This window comes from Lynx canadensis, chromosome A3, assembly GCF_007474595.2.
Source record: "Lynx canadensis isolate LIC74 chromosome A3, mLynCan4.pri.v2, whole genome shotgun sequence".
In the NCBI taxonomy this organism is placed as follows: domain Eukaryota; kingdom Metazoa; phylum Chordata; class Mammalia; order Carnivora; family Felidae; genus Lynx; species Lynx canadensis.
In genome coordinates, this window is record NC_044305.1 from 62093089 (window position 1) to 62112160 (window position 19072).

Genomic DNA, 19072 nt, shown 5'->3' on the forward strand with positions numbered 1-19072 from the left:
CTCCCTTTAAAATCTCTTCCTACTGGGGCACCAGTAGGAGGTGGCTCAGTTGGTTGAGTATTCGACTCAGTTTTGACTCAGGTCGTGATCTCACAGTTCAAGGATCAAGCCCTGCCTCCAGCTCTATGCTGACAGAACAGAGCCTACTTGGGATTCTCTCTCTCCCTCACTCTCTGCCCCTCCCCTGCTCGTGTGTGTGTGTGTGTGTGTGTGTGTGTGTGTGCGCATGCGCACTCTCTCTCTCTCAAAATAAATAAAATCTCTTCCTACTTTAAGAGTCTATAAAATCACCCAGGAAGGTAGAGATTATGAAGAATGGTTAAAGATGATGCCTTACAGGAGGCAGACTAGGGAAGCTTCTAGGAGAAGCAAGGAAGAGGGTGCCAGGAAAGTAGAGGGGAGCTCATTAGTGATTTTGTGTCACACAAATGTAAGGTATAAGGAAAGCAAAATACTCTCTGGGTAGCCAAATAGAAGCCACACAAAGTTCTATGCACTCATCCTTTTGACAGTGCTCAAGTTATCTTTCAGAATTGCGTATTCTTATTCTACATGCAGCTCTTAGAAGCCTGGCATGAAGTCAAAGGCAAACAAGGCTCTCCCAGGCTTTAAGAGAACTGGCATCTACACCACTGATAGGTGACTAAGAAGGACTGAAAAACTATAAAAATCAGACTACGGAATCCCACAAAGAGCATCTTGGAGCCATTTAGTGTAGGCACAAATAGCCCATACTACATGTAGCCCATATACTAACTATGTTCCCACAATACCTCTAGGCCATTAACAAAGAGCTATAATTATCTTCAGGGCACTTTGCCTAGATGATAAGAAAATGCACAATGCAACTTAGAATAAGTCTTTAAATTGATTTTAAATGATTTTTTCGTTTTGTTTTGTAAGGTATGTGAAAGGGCATTTTAAGTTTTCTGGAAAGTTCAGTTGTATGGCCCATTCATTTCTTAACACTGGACAAATAAATTTTCTGTAACATGTCCTTCTTCATGTTCCCCATCAGGCAGGTCCTGCCCCCCATCCTCCCCATGCTTCTTGGCTCCTACCTTCTATCCACACCCCTACACAAACACCCAAACTTTCTTTCGTTTGTGGGCCATGAGGAGGAGAGTGGTCAAGATGGAACAGCGATATCTACCTGAATCCGGAAGGTCAGGATCTGGTTCCATATTGGGTTCTCGGTTTGGGTAAGCACATTTGTCTTGAGCTAGAAACATTCCACAGCAGTGTCAGTGCCAGCCTGTGCCCTCCTTCCTCCACTGGCCTCAGCTTCCAGCCCTTCCAGCCCAGCCCACAGATGGATGCTTTCTCCAGCACAGGGCTGATCACGGGAATGGTCTAAAGACACTTTGACAACTTCTCAGCTACAACTTCAGTCCTTTGTATATCTTCCCATCTCCAGATTCCCTAATATTTGCCCTTCAATCATCTTTCAATTGACTTTGTTTTTATTTAAAAAATTTTTTTTTAACATTTATTCATTTTTTGAGCGACAGAGAGAGAGCACAAGCAGGGGGAGGGGCAGAGAGAGGGGGAGACACAGAATCCGAAGCAGGCTCCAGGCTCTGACCTGTCAGCACAGAGCCCGATGCGGGGCTTGAACTCATGAAATGCAAGATCATGACCTGAGCCGAAGTTGGATGCTTAACCAACTGAGCCACCCAGGTGCCCCTCAATTGACTTTGCTTTTAAATAGTCATAGCATTACTAACTTTCTTATATGAATGCATACACATAGATTTTGTTAGATAAACTCTAAGATCCCAATAGAAAAGTGAACAAAAACCATGTTGACAGTGGCAGTACACAATGTTATACCCTTTTCCAAAGCATCACTTGACTTCATTTTTTTTAAGTAGGCTTCACACCCAACACAGGGCCAAATAGGGTGCCTGAACTCATGACCTGGAGATCAAGACCTGAGCTGAGATCAAGAGTCAGATGCTTAACTGACGGAGCCACCAGGCACCCCTACTTGACTTCATTTTTAAACCTGGCTCTATTCTAAGCAATCATGTTGGTGAAATCAAAAGTTGGTTGGACTGACTGAACTTTTTAATACGCACTAAGAAATCAGGGCGCCTGGGTAGCTTACTTGGCTAAGTGTCTGACTTCGGCTCAAGTCACGATCTCGTAGCTGGGGAGTTGGAGCCCCACATTGGGCTCTCTGCTGTCAGTGTGGAGTCTGGAGCCTGGAGCCTGCTTCAGATCCTCTGTCCCCATCTCTCTTTGCCACCCCCCCTTGCACGTGCATGCGCTTTCTCTCTCGCTCAACAATAAACATTAAAAAAAATACACACTAAGAAAACCACAGAGATACTAAAGTTTTTGAAAATTGTGTGCCACCTATCACCCAAGAGCATCTCCCTAGACCAGAGCACCCAAACCCCACTCAGTGTGGTAGTTTTAAAATATGTCCACAAATCCTTTGGTATATCTTCCTTTGAAAGGTAGACACTGATTTCCCTCCTTTTATGTATGGGCTGGATTTAATGACACTTTTAACAGGTAGAATATGGTAGAAACCAGGGTTTATGAATTCTATGGTTTATGAATTTAAAGAGACAAACCTCTTTAACCTTAACCCAGCATTCCCCAAATTTGAACACAGGATCCTTTTTTTTGCACATAACATCCATTAGCACACTTTGGAAAATGCTACTCTCTATTTACAGAGGATCATGGAATGTCAGCAACTCTCTGGCCTAGAACCTTCCATTTATAGATGAAGAAACCGAGGCCCAAAGAAGACAGTGACAGTTTCAGTGTTGTCTGTGGGCATGTTGTTTCATTCACTCATTCACTCATTTGTGCACTTTGTGTATATTTGGCTTTCACTGGGCATTTTCTCCATGCAGGGCACTGAGCACAGCTCTGGGATACAGGGTGACTAATCCATGGCCTCCACCTTCAACGAGTTCCTGGTCCAGTGATCAGTCACAGCCCATTGATGGAGGAACTTAGATACTAATCCTGGGCTCCTGCCCACCAACTCCATCTTTCCCCATACACCATCTAGGTGACAATTTCTCTAAACCTCAGACCCTTTCTACACTTACCTTTTCCCCAATTAGTTCCACCTCCAACACAGGACTCACTAAGTGCTGTTTCTCTGTGAACAAGAGTTACAAGATTTATGAGACAGAAGTATTTTTTTTAAGGGGAGGAAATGGAGAGGTGATAGAACCACTTGAAACCTATGCCATCAATTGGCATGGTGCCCCCTAGGCAGACCTCTCCCATTTCCACTCTATCTCTATGTGCTGGTATGTGTCATGCCACATAATGGGCAGCAGGGATGGTTGCTAGCATAGGGAACTGTGAGTCTGCCTCTGGGCATCGAAGACAGTCAGGGGCATATGGCCGATTTTAAAGGGTATCTGTAGGGCCTTCATAAAACAAATTTTGGTGGATTTCAGTCTCACCTGTTCCTCTCCACCTAAATCTTAGGTTAGCATCAAAATGGAACAGGGAAGCCCCAGGAGAATCCAGGTCGCCACTGTGTAGGGAACCTCCAGGGTCACTCCCTCCCCGCCACCCTGACTCTAACTGAGATGAAGGTCCTCCGCGCAGTAGATGAAGAAATGTAAGTAGGCCAAGTTGACCGGGACCACCGTCGACTTGAAGATCTGAGTGCTCGTGTCATCAGTCCCGTAGGGCAGCTTTTGATCTACCTGTAGAGACCAGACCTGATAGGGTCAGAGTCATAGGATGGCCGTGGCCATGGCCATCAGATTTGGCTTCCCCAACATTCCACTTGGTATAGGGGAGGGATGGACAATCCTCGAGTGACACAGTGTACGAATTAAAGCAGGTGAAGATCAGTGGCCACACTGAGGGCCCAGGGGTGCCCTACAGAAGCAGCTACAGTAGGAAATGTTATTGGGGTGTCTAGGGAAGCCTCACCGGAGCCTGGTCTCCCACACTGAGGACACAAATGGTGACTTTCAGGTAGCCTCTCACACCATTGCTGGGTTCATTTGGCTGGCAGAGGCCTAACCATTTCCTCAGGAGTGTGTGACCTGGAGGGGAAGAGGGCCCATGGGAGACTGGCCTTCAGTCTCCATCCTTCTTCCCTGAAACCAGGAGAGGGGTGTGGAAGTGTGTCTCCTAAATTCTGGTTCCCATACAGTAGCAGAGGAAAATGGGAGTCACTTCTACCACTGGGCAAAGCTAGTATACTCGCAGGCTACCAGCCATTGCCTTTAGGAAACAGAGACCCCTCTCTCCCATCCTGGGAACCTACAGTTGTTAGTATCCTGGTCTGAGAGAGGCAAGCATTTTCCCCAACCCTAAGTCCAAACCTCAACCTGGTATGTATGTTGTGGCCAGGTTGTGTGTGATGGTTACAGTGGAAACCTCTACTCAAACATCAGTCCCCCAATACTGGCCTCAAAAAATAGAAATTCAATTCCAGGTTGCAATAAAAGGTTAGCATTTGATCCAAAGGGATGCTTTGAAGTTTTACAGAGAAAGATCTTATGATTATAAATATTATCAAATACAGAAAATAATTCATACCCTCTAATACTCTCCCCCCATGTGTTGAACATACAGGAATTTTGAGATGTTTGGACAACTGATCTGCTTTTTCTCAGAAGGCACACGTATTTGCAACAACTGTTACCTACCTGCAGAACGGTAGATAAAACCAATATCTGTCTGGAAAGACAAGAGTAGAGTAAGGATTAGTTACTCAAGATTTTCAACACTAACGAACAATAGTACTATACTGACAGTATTAGCCACTAGTGCTTGAGAACTTAACTTGCCCTAACTCCTTTACTCTTTACAACAACCTAGAAGTTGGTCCATTATTAACTCCACTCTGCAGAGGAGGGTACTTAGTGTGAGAAAAGGGCCTAAAGTCTTACAACTAGTAATTACACGAGGAGATCTGGATTGAAAGGATCCTTAACCACCACATAGCACTGCCTGGCCAACACAGCATTGACTCTTCCCTGTTTCTGGATTGAGAAAGGTGTCTCCCATCCTGGGGAAGAGGATGGTTAAGGGAGGAGCTGGCAAAGAGACTATGGGCTTTCCCTTTCCCCTGGGAGAGGGTTTCTGACCAAGGCCTGAGGGTTGGGGTTGTGGTACAGGATTGAAGGCGGCGGGTGGCAAGGCACCGCGAAATATTCAGGTCACCCTTGTATCCCACATCTGAAGGTTCCATAGAGTAGTCCCCAAATTCTTCATGTTAGGCCTGCTTTAAAACCCAGTTACCCTTTTGGAATGTCTGGGTAGCTCAGTCGGTTGAGCATCTGACTTCGGCTCAGGTCATGATCTCCCGGTACAAAAATTTGAGCCCCACATTGGACTCTATGCTGACAGCTCAGAGCCTGGAGCCTGCTTCAGATTCAGTGTCTCCCTCTCTCCCTGTCCCTCCCCCAACTCACTCTGTCTCTGTCTCTCTCTCAAAAAAAAAATAAACATTAAAAAAAAAAAAACCCAAAAAACTCAGTTACTCCTTTGGGTTAGGTAGGCAAAGATTTTTTTAGCTACAACAAGAAAAGCACAATCCATAAAAGAAAAATTTGATGAGGTGGACTCCACTGAAATGTAAAACTTCTGCTCTTTGAAAGACACTTAAGAAAATGGAAAGACATCATATACTGGGAGAAAATATTTCCAAGTCATATATCTGATAAAAGGACTTGTATCCCAAATATATAAGAAAGCCTCAAAACTCAGCAGTAAGAAAGTGACCCAATGAAAATGAGCAAAAGATCTGGACACTTCAACAAACAAAATATATAGGTGACAAATAAGCACATGAAAAGGTACTCAACATCACGAGTCACTGGGGAAGTGTAAGTTAGAATCACAGTGGAATACTACTCAGCAATAAAGAGGAATGATTATTAACACATGCAACAAAATGTATGAATCTCAAAATAAATATGCCAGTGAAAGAAGCCAAACAAAAAAGAATACATGCTGTATTATCCTATTTATATAAAATTTGAGAAAATGCAAACCAAGTTATAGTTCTAGAAAGCAGACCAGTGGCTGCCTGGGGATGGGAGTGGGTGGGATGGGGGTGAGAAGGAAGAATTACAAAGGAGCACAAGGAAACTTTTGGGGGTGATAGATGTGATAGATATGTTCATTATTTTGATTGTGATGATCGTTTCAAACGATACATTTTAAAATATGTGCAATTCATTGTATGTCAATTATACCTCAATAAAGCTGGAAGAAAACAAAGAAAAACTCAGGCACCCCTAATGAAGCAATAGATCCAGGCAGTGATCATCAATGGCTGTTAACGACATAAAAAGAGAGACCAACATACATTCTGTGCCTTCTGCTGAAGTCATTTCGCCAGATAATGGACCCAAATCTAGCGAGCCTCTAGACAGCAAACACCTGGGCAGAGAGGTATGTGAAATGATCCTTCAGAGATGCGGTCAGCAAAATCCAGACTAGAGGAAAACTCTACAGGACAAACTATCCACTTTCTTTAACAAATTACAAGGAGAAAAAGGGAGCGGGACCAACAGAATCACAGAGACCTAAAAATACATTTTAACCAACTGCAGAGTACGCACCTGGTTTGGATCCTGACTTGAACAAAACATAAAAGGAATTCATAAGATAATTAGGGGAATTTGAACACTGATTAGTATTTAATGCTATCCAGGAATTATAAAGGTTTTAAAATGTGATAATTACATTTGTTTATGCTTAATAAGATATTTATGTATAGAAATATTAACTGAAATGTTTAAAAATATGATGTCTTAGATTTGATTCAAAATAATCCAGTGGGTGGGGAGGTAGGCCAGGGGTAGACAATACATCACTGGCAATGAATTAGTGAAGTTGAGTGATTGGGATGTGGGAACTCATGATACTATTCTCTCTGCTTTTGTGTATGTTTGAAATTTTTCAAAGAAGTAATTTAAGGAAAAAGACTCATTGGGGCGCCTGGGTGGCTTGGTTAGTCGAGTGTCTGACGTCAGCTCACATCATGATCTCACGGTTTGTAAGCCCAAGCTCTGCATCAGGCTTGCATAGGGCTTGGGCTGGCTGCTTTCATCATAGAGCCCACTTCAGATCCTCTGTCCCCTTCTCTCTGCCCCTCCCAGGCTTGCACTCTTTCAATAATAAATAAACATATATGTATTTAAAAAAATTTAATGTTTATTTTTGAGAGACAGAGAGAGAGAGACAGAGAGAGAGACAGAGCATGATCAGGGGAGGGGCAGAGAAAGAGGGAAACACAGAATCCAGAGCAGGCTCCAGGCTCTGAGCTGTCAGCACACAGCCCAACATGGGGCTCAAACTCACAAACTGTGAGATCGTGACCTGAGCTGAAGTTGGATGCTTAACCCACTGAGCCACCCAGGCTCCACCCCCCCCAAAAAATTAAAAAAATTATTTTAAAAAAAGGCTCAGTTTTCTCTCATGTCTATAAATTATTTAACAGTTCATTATCATTAGTCCTTGTCTGGAAATTGTGCGATGGTCTTTGCCGAAAGCACAACATTTTTTACCACCTGCCATATAACCTCTCCAGAATCTCTCATTTCGAAGCCCATGTTGCTTCTTTGAGGGACAGGTCATGACTCTTCATGTGCTTATTACAAGTAGTGAGAAAGAAACCTTACTTTGATTTGTCCTAAATATACCTTTCTCAACACGGAAGACTTTCCCAGGGGTTGCCAGATTTAGCAAATAAAAATAGATGCCCACTTAAGTTAGAACTGCAGATAAACAATGACTACATTTTTAGTATACGTATGTCCCCTGGAGTATTCGTCAGGAGCCATGCAATTATTTAGGACATACTTATATTTAAAAAGTACCTGTTGTTTAAGATTCAAATGTAATGGGACATCCTGTATTTAATCTGGCAACCCTACCTTTTCCTGATCTTCCTGGATTTGAAGAATCTTATTTAGCCCTTCATAAGTGTCAGCTTTCCTTATCTCCCAGCCTGTGTCTTTCCAAAGCAAACCTTTCTTTCTGTTCTCATAGACAGCAATTTTCTCTGTGTTTCTTAGGTTGGCATTTTTGGACCTTCTGCTTCCATTTCCTGGAGGCAGAGGTTTGAAATGTGTCCATTGTATTCAACATGGCACCCAGCTCTTTCATAAATGGTACACACATTTATCCTTACAACAACTCTGTGGGTTGAGTATGTCATTATTCCCATTGTAGATATGAGAAAGAGATTCTGAATAACTTGGGTAGATTCAAATCTGGATATTTCTGCAGGAAAATCCAAGTTTTTGCCCCTAGACTCAGGCATGGAACCCATGGTGAGTCTCTGTTAATTGTTTCACCAAACCTCCTCCTTCATCCAGAGCTCACTTGGAATCTCCCGATCTCTGCGTTGAATCTCATTAGTGTGGAATTCATCACCTGCAGAGGGGTTCCCAGAAAGATTTGTTATTCACATCCCTCATTTCCCCCATCCCCATGGGAGGGATTGTAAGGGCACATTTGGAATGTATTTAATGCTTCCTAATGGCCCTCTAGAATTTATATAATGTTTCCTAATGGCCCACACTTCCACATAGTTCTTCTCATCTAATTCTCAGAGGTACCCTGTAAGGTTCAGAATTTTAGTTCCATTTTACTGATGAGGAAATTGATCAGAGGGTCCAATCCACTTGGTCAACCCAAAGATCAGCCCAGAGAAAACTGTTGCACTCGACTTTCTCCATTGCACGCTGTCTTGATCATTTCCCATGTTCCGGTGTTCCCAAGAACATGTACACTCTTCAAGGGAGAGACCTCCTTGCTCCCCTTAGCCCTGTGCTGGGCACATAGGAGGCATTTGGTAACCACACATTCACCACTGTTACCGAGTTCCTTCTGATAGGGAATGGAATGTCCCATGTTGAGGGAACATTTGAGGGGTCCTTTGGTGACATGAGAATCCTGGCACATGGGAAGGGGCTATTCACCTCGGGGCCCAGCTCAGGGTCTAGCGGTATTCTATAACATTTGTTAAGTGATTGTGGGAAGTCTGGGCTGCCAGGGAGTGACGACGGTGGTGGAGGTTGTGTCTTGGGGTCAGAAGGACCATCTGAAGTGACTGGCTCCAAGGGTGGGGGTGGGGAGCTGAAGTCCTTCCAAGGATTGAGGTGGGACAAGAAAATGGACCCATATTGTTTGGCTCCTCACCTGGATTAAGATGGTCTCATCAAAGAACTTTGCAGGCACTTCATGAAAATTCTGGAAGAAGATCTGATGTAGAGAGAATGGGGATAGGGGTTGGATGACATTTCTTCCACCACTTCACCCAAGGACTCAGTAAGCCTGGAGGCTCAGAATAACAAGCTTCTTGCCCCAGCCCTTGCCCATTTCATACTCTTCCTCCAGAAGCAGAGGCCTGCCAGGCTCCTGCAGGGGGTGTTTTGCCTAGGTAAAGGGCAGGGGTAGGGAATCCCAGGAGGATCTGTCATGAGCGGCTCAAGGCCCAGCTAGCTGCCCTGGGATGGAGACCCAAGCCTCTGCCTCCTTCTAGATTTCCCCATCAGTCCACTGCTCCCCAGCCCCTGCTGCAGCCAGAAACCTCTTTCCCAAGTGCAAACCCAGCCCCGTCACTCTCCTGATTCTTTCCGTGACTCCCAAGTGTCATCCATGACAGGGTCCCAGTGCACTTTGCAGGCCTCCCTCCAGCCACTCCCCTCCAGCCACATTCATATCTACAGTTCTGCCAAGTCCTGCTGCTTCTCATTTCTAGGCTTCTGAAGACACAGTTGTTTTTTCCTCACTTTTAATTTTCTATGATGTCCCTCTTTCACTGGTAGATTCCTCCTTGAAGGTTTCGGGAGCCCTTCCTCAGTCCACCCATTCCTCCCTGCTTCCACTGTGCTTTAATCTTTTATTTATTGGTCTATTCACTGATTAATTCAGTGAGTACTCATGGACTTCCAACTGTGTATCAGACACAATACTACAGCTTAGGGCTTCAGCAGTGACAAGACATACATGGTCTGGGCCTGCATTTCGTGCTGCATTAACAGCACCCCCAGATCAGATCTCTGTTAACCCCAATCTTATCTCATTCTCATTGTTTATGTGTTCACATGCTCGTTCCCTCCACAGTCTACTGACTCTTCCAGTGTGAGGCTTCAAATTATTTCATTTGTATTTCCAGTGCCAAGCAGTGCTTGGCCAATGCTCAGTCAGTGTTTGTGGAAGATGCAAGCTTGCCTGATGCCTGAGGGAAATGCCCAGCCTCTGGCTGGCCCACTTGGCCCAAGTGCCCTGTTCAGCTCTGAAGGTCATGTGCGGCCCACCTCATTGAAGAAAGCATTGTTTCCCATCTTGATCCGTGTTTTGTGCTGGTAGCCTCCAATGACCACCTTGACCACCGGCTTGATGTTGTTGCCCATGAGCTGTCGGGCTTCATACACCTTCACTCGGACCTACACGGGAACACAGGGGAACCTCATGTTGGGGCCTGGGCTCCCCCTTTTCCAACAGAGACTCTTTTCTTAAAGAACAAAGTGTTCTGATGAGAGGCATCTATTGCAGACAGAAGGAAGACACACAGGGAGCTGCCAGCCTGAAGACAAGTGCTGGGAAGGCTGTGGCTCCTTCTGTTTCCTTTTCTGGGAACTGTCCCCTCCACTGCTTTGTCCTTTCCATCTTGTGTAGACTTAGTGTTTCTCAATTGCTATGGACTTGTTACAGAACACAGAATGAAGTCTAATCTTACCCAGTTTGTTGGTTTTTTTTTTTTTTTACTTTTGTCTACAATCTTTTTAAGGAATTATGAATTTTAAAGTTCCACGCAATTGAATCAATGATCTGTGATTTACTTTCTGACTTGTTATTTCTCTTTCCCCTTTATATATTTTACTGGGACTCAGCCTAGATTAGAAGGAAGGAGAGGAAGAGCAATGCAGAGTCCAGAAAAGACCCAGGCTGGCTGAGGCCCAAGGGGAGAAAGAACAGGAGTTGGCAGTGGCCAGCAGGGCAGAGTCATGGAAACTTGCCATCTTACTGTAGATAGTAAACTGCATATGGATCTCCCAGCCCAGGCTATGGATTGGCCTTTCTCCACGAGGCCTCATGTGTCTCCATCAAGTCCAGGGACCCTTCAGGGAATGATATACATACAGCTACTGTCCCTCAGGGACAAGAGAGGGCCAAACTTGGCAAACAGGTCGCATGTCAGAATTTTGCCCTAACCTCTACTACATAGGAAGGGCAGTGATTTGGCACAGTGACCTTCTATCCTGGGCAAACTAGCCTGATGGAAAGGGATGGGGCCACAGGATGGCCAGCCTTGTGTTTCCTCCTGAAGGGCAGGGTCAGGCCTTCTGCTTCACCTCCCTAGGACTTGCCAGGTCTGGTTGGTGTACAGCCAACAGTGCCTCCTATGCCTCACTGGAGCTGTCTCTAGCTTCAGCTTCCTACAGAAGTGGCTCAGAATGGCACCCAGAGAAGCAAGATGTGCAGCAAGGTTCAGAAGACCGGTAGCTCTGGCCCTTTGCCATGACTTTGTGGAGAGATGGGGATGAACTGGGAATGCAGTGAGACAGTCAGGTGAATCATGAGGGCTTTCAACCTGGAAGGTCCTCACCTGAAAGTGCTGAGGCTTTGAAGACAGAGGCTTAGACATGGTGGAGCTGGGGACCATCAGTTTCTGCATAGCCACTTCTTGTGCACTTATGCTCAGAAGGTCGCCATTGCCTGGGGAAACACAGTCTGGGTGGGCTCTCGGAGGCTGGGGCTCAGGTTTTGAGGCAATGGCCACATTTCATTGTTCTATCCCTAGTGACTAGGTGCTGACTAAAACCATGGCCAAGAGGCCTCAAAAGGGGCACATGTCCTCCTCAGAAAATAGGCTCTCTCTCACTCTCAGTAATCCTGGGCCCCACACTCCACACATGGGGGGGCTCTTAGAATGGCTATTCTTGCTTCCCTCTGCAGCCATTGGAGGCTGGGCTTTATCTCTAGAGATGTCAAGTGGAAATACTGGCGGGGCTGGGGGGGTCGGGGACAGATAACCTCAGCTAGGTGTTTCGAGATCTGGCCTCTAAACCCTAACCTGGTCATAATCTTTCTGTAGGCCTTGAAGGATGGCCTCAAAAGTCCCAAAGAGCCCATCCAGCTATGCTTGGAGAAGAGCAGGGGTAAGTCCCAAGTACATACCTATCTTCTCAATATCCTGGTTTCTCATAAGGGCCACCTGTAGAGTGACAGTGCACTGCAAGGCAAAGGCAGGGGAGCTTTAAGCCAGATCCTGCTATCCTTGGCCGCATCATAACACTGGAACCTTACCTGGCCTGGCTGAATTCATGCCCAGTCCCCCTGTGGGGAGCGATGATGGCCATGGTACCAGGCCATGCCACGCCATGGGGTCTGTGAAGTCTGGGGTGGAGGGAGGTTATGAACTGGTAGGGGGAGAGCAATGGGTTATAGCAGAGGGGATGTGGAGAATAGAAGAGGCACATGGTAGTGGTGGTGACAAGGGGGGTGCGGTGGAGTAGGGAGGAGAGGGAGAGGCACCTTGGGACCAGTCCAGAACTGCTGATGCCAACAGCAATCCTCCTAGCCCAACTCTCCTGACCTCAGGTGAGGGCTCCTGCAAATACCTCTTAATTAACCTCTTGCCTCCAAGTGCTCACTACCCATCCAAACTCTAGACCTTTGCTAGAATTGCTTCCTAAACACTGTGTAAGTGCCCTAACCGATGAGAGTAAAGTCACAACTCACCAGCATAGACCATAAGGCCCTTCACCTCAGGCCCCTGGTCTCAGCTAGTCTCAGCTCTCCCACCACTCCCTTCACATCCTCCCAACTCCCGTGTGCCAGCAGTACAGCAACCAACCCTCCCTGCACCTGCTGTCTGCCTCTGTCTCCCTCCAGCCTCCACACATGCACCTTACACCCTTGCCTGGCATTGTCTTTCTTTCCCGTCCATTGGGCAAACTCGGGCCTACTGAGAAACTCAATATACAAAAGGACAGTGGCCAGACCTTATATAAAAATGGAACTCTGACCCACATCTGCAGCAATCAATTCAGGAAACCAACCCAATAAATCTACAGTAACCATCCTGGGAAGTCAGCCTGCTATTTCTAAGTCAGGCTTGTAGGAAGTCGGAGTACTCCTCTAGCAACCAGTCCAGGAAGCCAAACAATAACCCCTGTAACAATTGGCTCCAATAGCCAGGACTGATTAATTAATTAACTAATTGACTGATTAACTAATTAAACTGATTGACTAATTAATAACTGATAGCTTCCCTAATTTTTGTCCTTTCTTTCCACCTAGGACCAACCAGAGAAATCCAAATACATACCCCTAACCAATCACATAGGATGCCCAGCTTCTAGCTGGTCCGCTTATAGCTTCCCTCACCAGTAGCCTCCAATTAGGGCACACGGAGAGCCTTCCCTGTTTCCACTGTACAGCTTTCCCCCTCCTCTGCCTGTATTTGAGTCTCTGCCAAAATACACAACCAGGTCTGCATAAACAGCCTTTGCTTATTCTCCTTTGGTTGGTCTTTGTCTGCCTCCATCTATCTCAATCACATCTTTTACAAAGCCTTCTGCTACCTCTCACATGGAGTCATTCACTTCCTCCTGACCTCAGTGACCTAGCCTTCCTGACCCTTGTGCTGGAGCACCTGTCACTGTGAGTAGTATCAATGGACCATGGGCTTCATTCAGTTTTGCATCCCAGGCTTAACATGGTGGCTGACACCCAATGGACAACTGACTAATCAATCTAAATGGGTAGATGTAGGGGTGAGAGGGTAGATGGATGGCAGGATGGGGAGGTCAGGGAGATGATGGCAATGTGATGGGGCCTCCTAGGGCAGGAAGTGCTGTCTGGTGGAGGCATTGGGCCTCTGTTAAAGTGGAGTATCCCAGCTTCACCGGCTCCCCCCACTCCTCTAGCCACCATTCCTGAGGCCCAACTCACATCTGTGGACATCATGGCATGGTTAAGCAGGGTCAGGTCCTTCACAAAAAGGACGTTGCTTGGTTTTTGCACCAAAGGCTGGAGCAGTACTGTAGCCAGGCCAATGAACCTGGGGAGATGAGGAATACATATAAGATCCTGAGCCAAGGGGAAAGGGTGTCTTCTGTCCCAGGCATGACTTTATCTAGGGTTTTCTCTATTACAGGCTGTGTTGTCCACACAGAGGCTGAAGGAAGAATGCAGTGATGTGAAGCATCCACCAGAGGACGCAGGACTCTCGCGTCTCTGGTAATTGACTTTGGAGCTCTGAGCACTGGGTGCCCAGTTACTGGCTCTGCCCTGCCCAGCCCCTTCCCAGAAGCTCCTTCTCACACTCCTCCTGAATGGGAACAGTACCACATAAGAGCTGATTGGACCGGGGGTAGACACCTGATGGAAGCTTGGCCAATCAGATTCCCCATCCTAGGAATTTTGACTTGGGATGCCCTAGTTCCAGTCTCAGTGGGTGTTAGTCTCCACTGGGTACTAGAATGTGTCCATGATGGGAACCAGGGTTGGGTAGAGAGAAGCAGAGATTTGAGATTCTGTGGTTTCAGAAGAGACAGAACTGCCCCTGGCTTCCCACGGTCCTGGTTCTGGTCTGCATACCCAGCCTCACCACCCTTCCGCAGATCCCCCACCATTTTTCCCCCATTAATTAGCTGGAATGGGTATGATCCTTGCCACCTGAGTGAGCTATGCATAGAGACAGGAGATGCAGCATGTGCTGTGGCTTTTGATCACAGAGTCAGCCTCCGGCCTCTCTCTGCCTCACCTTTCTTTCTTTATTGCGCCCATGTCCCGAAGGATGATTTGCAGACAAGAGTCATTTGGCAAGGAGCAGTCCCAGAGGTGCCAGATTAGCGTCTGTGGGAGGCACGGGGAGGTCAGCATCTTTCCTCCACCCTCCCCTTCCCACCCTTCTAGGAAAGGAGGAAAGATGCAGGGAATGAGCTGGCACATTGTTTGTCTTCAACTGAGGAACCTCTCTCAAGTCTGGTTTCTTAATAGGATGGCATTAGCTACCTTTCACCAAAATGCTGAGCACCCTTCCTGGACTCTGCAGTGTGACGGCAATATCATGGGCGTCTTAGTAGTTATGGAGTTTGGGGACCTGGGGTGGGGGTGGGGGATATGGATGGATGGAAGATGAGAGGGATCCTGCACAGGGAGCCTGGTCTCTGCTTCAGGTTTCTGGGAACATCAGGATGGCCAGGTTGGACAACATGGGCTATATCGTGGGTCCATCCCCGGAGTGGAGGGGAAGGGCCAAGAACAGCTCTGGGCAGATGTGGCTGCTGTGACCCTCAGACCTGCACAGCCATATCGGCTCAGGGGCTCCTCCCAGGCTGAGATGCCCTAGCCTTGGGGAAAGCTTGTGAGGCTCCCTGTCCTCTCTCTAGAATTCTGAGCATGGCCAGGACCCAAATTCACTATTGGGGTTGTCGCTGCTTCTTTTGGATTTGTCCTGATGTGTTTTACCTCATTCCATGTGGGGTTATTCCCTTCCACTTCACTAGTTCTCCTCTTGACATCTGCAAAGGTACCAAGAGGCTGTCATTGGTGGTAGGAAATATTTCAAAGTCTAGGTTCAAGTGTGGTAGAGAGAGGTAGGACTCTAAGAAAACTTCAAATCTACATTGGGAGATGTGCCACGAAGTTGATTCTTAACTTTGGGCATTTCAAAATTTCTCACTTTTTGTAAGAGTAACATCATCCCATGTGACAGATAATGTGTTTGCTTCATTTTCTTCCATTGTACATAGTTCCTAGTCATCTTGCAGCCAGGTGGTGCCGCGTGACTCGTTCTGGCAAACGCAGTGTGGGAATGATTTTCATCACTGCCAAGATCGGCTCCTAAAATCTCCACTCTTCACATCCACCCTCACGATCTATGGGCAGGGTGGTGCCAGGATGACTTTGCTGCTAAAAGCAGCAAGCAGCTGGTCCCTAAACCCTGCCTGGAGGAGCCACTCAGGATTGCTGCCCCATCAATGCAGGACTTGGTGTGAAAAAGAGATAAACTTTTATTGTGTTAGGGCATTGAGATTTAAAGGTTTGTTTGTTACCAAAGTCTAGTGGACCTTAAGTCATGCCAAAACATCTATAATGGGTTGAGAGTTCTTTATCCACTAAAATCCCCTTCCTCCAGAAATATCTTTAACAAAGAACAATCTATAGTGCTGCAAAAAACCTCTAAATTGCTAAATTACCTTGATATCCTTCCCAAGGAAAGAATGTGAAAGAGGGGGAGAGAGAGTGTGTATGCAAGCATGCACTTGCTGGGTAGTGGGAAGGGGTGCAGGGTAGTGGATGGTATATGGGGGAAGAGGGGCTCGGAAAGGTGAAAAGGGAATGAAAAATATCAAACATTCAGTTATAAGAATTTGTAGGTAAATCTGTGGGAAAGCCCAGGAGTCTGGGATTTAGGCATCTTTGTAAGAGGCATTTCTGGGAGGAGAAAGATAATGCCTTCGAGGTGGTAGGAAAGAAGGCTCCGAATCAGGCTATCCCCTGGCTCACAGCTAAGACACACTAAACGTCCACTACACCTCTCTAAACCTGTACCTGGGGACATCAACATGTATGGCCCTTGAGCCTGGAGTCCCAGATGTCCACTCTCTGAGGGGTGTTGTCACATTCAGTGAGCACGGTTTCACAACCCAGAAAAAACAAATTAAGGAACCTCATTCTTTACTCATGCCTGTTATAGAAACTACTGTGCCTTCTTTCTCTTGGCCCTAATTTTCTCACTCCCCACATGTGCTAGGAAACCTCATTTGCCTGCATCCACCTCCACCTACTTTCCACCAACAGACTATTTCTCCTGGCCTTCTTCTTTTTTGCTCCCAGCTCTGTGTTACACAGACATACTTAATCTCCTTCACATTCTCCCCCAAATCCTTTCATCCCCCAACCTTCTTGGACACTTTTCCTTATCTATAAAAAATGGAGACAATAAAACTTGCCTCGTGGGATCATTGTGAGGAGAAAAAATCATTATGTTTATGAAAAGGCTCTCGTAGGATGGAATGGTCATTACTGGATGTTGTACAAAGAGCTGTACACATATTATCTTTTAAAATCCTCACATCGATCCTATGAAGCAGGTACTTTTTTTTTTTTTTTAAGCCTCAGTTTGTGGCACAAGCCCTAGTTCACAGAAGCAGCTTGAGAAGTATTAATCTTCTCTTTTCCCTGTAGCCATTTCCCTGGAAAAAAAACGGGAGGCAGAGATGTCATAATAGGAGAAATAATAGCAATAAACATAAGTTTTGAAAGAACTGGACGGTGTCTACCTCACCTTTCTGTCACACAGGGCATCTTTATAGAGCAGGGCACCAATAAGTCTATTTTTTCACTGAATGCATGTTCCCTCTTGGGGCTCTCTCTCCATCCTGGCTCTCACCTTGGAAGTAGATGGACACGCAGGGTCTGGGTGGGGGGCTTAGGGGTGGGCTAATCTTGGCTGACTCCACGACAACCCGCAGCATGTCTTCCACCTCCTCCTCTCCTTCCCTCTGCAGCAAAGCCTCCTTCTTGGAGCACCTTGGTCCAACGTTCTCCCAGGGCTCATGGGGGTGAAGAGAGCCCCAGGTCTGTTGCTTAGCAGTAGAAGTGATGTCACAAAGGTGAGTGGTTCTTGGTTCTGGAGAGGAATGGAGGGGAACGACAGGAAGAAGAAGTCACAGGAGTATGGAGCCAGTGGCTTGAGGTGACTGGGCCTGTAGAAACAAAATAATTTGGCCACTTTGCGTTTCCTCTTTCTTTTCTCTTTCTGTCTTATTCTCACCGTCCTGATTTCAAGATCAGGTATACAGTTAATGTTTCCTCTTTACATAAGCAAGTTATCTGGAGTGAATCATTGCCAGAGTCACACAATTTAGATGAGAAAATAAGAGAAGCGAGGTGATGTGAGAAAAGGAATAGGGAAATCAAAGACTGTTTCAATAAAGATTCAGGAGAATCCCTTCCTAATGTGTAAGCAGATATGTAGGCCTCCTTTTTTCTAAAGGAAACCTAAGTCCAGAAATGGGTCTGTCTTTAAAAAAGGGAAAAAATCAGCTTTTTAATTAATGAGCTCTTATGTCACTTTCTTATGTAAAGTGAAAGAAAAATTTCAACGTCAGTACAGTTTTGCTATGGCATCTTGACTACTCTTGAGGCCTCCTGTCATGACGATGGAGCTGGATCATTTGCTCTCATCTCTTCCACACTAAGATTTCTTCTGCTTACGGTCTGAACATTGTATAAATTGCATCTTATCCAAAAGTGCAAAGATTAATGGATATTTTAAGAACATATATAAGCCAATGAAACAATTTAACAGTAACCTCACTATGCCTCCTAAAAGACGCATGGCTTTCAAAAAGCTACATGTGGGGAAAAAGCTACATGTGGGATCTTGGTGCTACAACTGCTTTCCACTGCAGCAGATTTAAAAAGAAAAAGTTCTTCCTGACAGTTTTTCTTGAAATCTGAACACAACACAAAGCTTTTTGCGTTGTTCGTGATTTTCCAAACCAAACATCATTGACATGAAAGGCAAACCCTGAAAAGGGAAAGGCTGATAGGTTTGACCCCATAAAATTTAAATTCCTATGCAGAAAAACATACCTTAAACGACAAATATCAAAGTAGGTACATACATACCTATGTGCAACATAGGTATTGTTTGAAAGGTTAGTAGCCTTTTTGCATGAGCTTTTTTAAAATATATGTTTTTTTTAAAGACTGGTTTTTTTTTAAGTAATCTCTACACCCAATGTGGGGCTTGAACTCACAACCCCAAGATCAAGAGTTGTATGCTCACCTGACTGAGTCAGCCAGGTGCTCCTAATGTGAGTTTTTATAATTCAATAAGAAAAAGACGAATATTCCCAAGGAAGATGGGGGAAAGTTTATAACATATGATTGCCCAAATGGAAAAAAAAAAAAAAAAAAAAAAAAAAGATGTAGCAAAAATCAGTTTCTGTTCATCAAAGAAACTAAATGAGATACCATTTATCACTTTGCCAAGTTGGATTCCAAAGCACCTGCCCCCCACCAAGAAAAGATGTAAAAAATTTTGAGCCCATCAATAACAAGCAAAGAAATGCAAGAAATCATTTCT

At 45.6% G+C, this 19072-nt stretch overlaps 2 protein-coding genes across 2 annotated transcripts in view; one reads left to right on the forward strand and one right to left on the reverse strand.

The window, feature by feature from the left end:
- Positions 1 to 17615, reverse strand: part of FER1L5 (fer-1 like family member 5) — a 53024-nt gene extending 35409 nt beyond the window's left edge. The window contains exons 1-14 of the mRNA XM_032592629.1: positions 17369 to 17615; positions 15442 to 15494; positions 14735 to 14826; positions 13921 to 14029; positions 12142 to 12196; positions 11570 to 11679; positions 10278 to 10406; positions 9157 to 9219; positions 8338 to 8388; positions 4647 to 4677; positions 3922 to 4037; positions 3566 to 3689; positions 3075 to 3127; positions 1154 to 1222 (exon numbers count right to left, since the gene is read on the reverse strand). Of these exons, the coding sequence (XP_032448520.1) occupies positions 1154 to 1222; positions 3075 to 3127; positions 3566 to 3689; positions 3922 to 4037; positions 4647 to 4677; positions 8338 to 8388; positions 9157 to 9219; positions 10278 to 10406; positions 11570 to 11679; positions 12142 to 12196; positions 13921 to 14029; positions 14735 to 14826; positions 15442 to 15494; positions 17369 to 17453 (1140 nt within the window). The 5' untranslated portion in view covers positions 17454 to 17615. The remainder of the gene's footprint in view (positions 1 to 1153; positions 1223 to 3074; positions 3128 to 3565; positions 3690 to 3921; positions 4038 to 4646; positions 4678 to 8337; positions 8389 to 9156; positions 9220 to 10277; positions 10407 to 11569; positions 11680 to 12141; positions 12197 to 13920; positions 14030 to 14734; positions 14827 to 15441; positions 15495 to 17368) is intronic.
- Positions 14190 to 19072, forward strand: part of KANSL3 (KAT8 regulatory NSL complex subunit 3) — a 54199-nt gene continuing 49316 nt past the window's right edge. The window contains exon 1 of the mRNA XM_030310473.1: positions 14190 to 14208. The gene's annotated coding sequence lies outside the window, so the exon portion shown is untranslated. The remainder of the gene's footprint in view (positions 14209 to 19072) is intronic.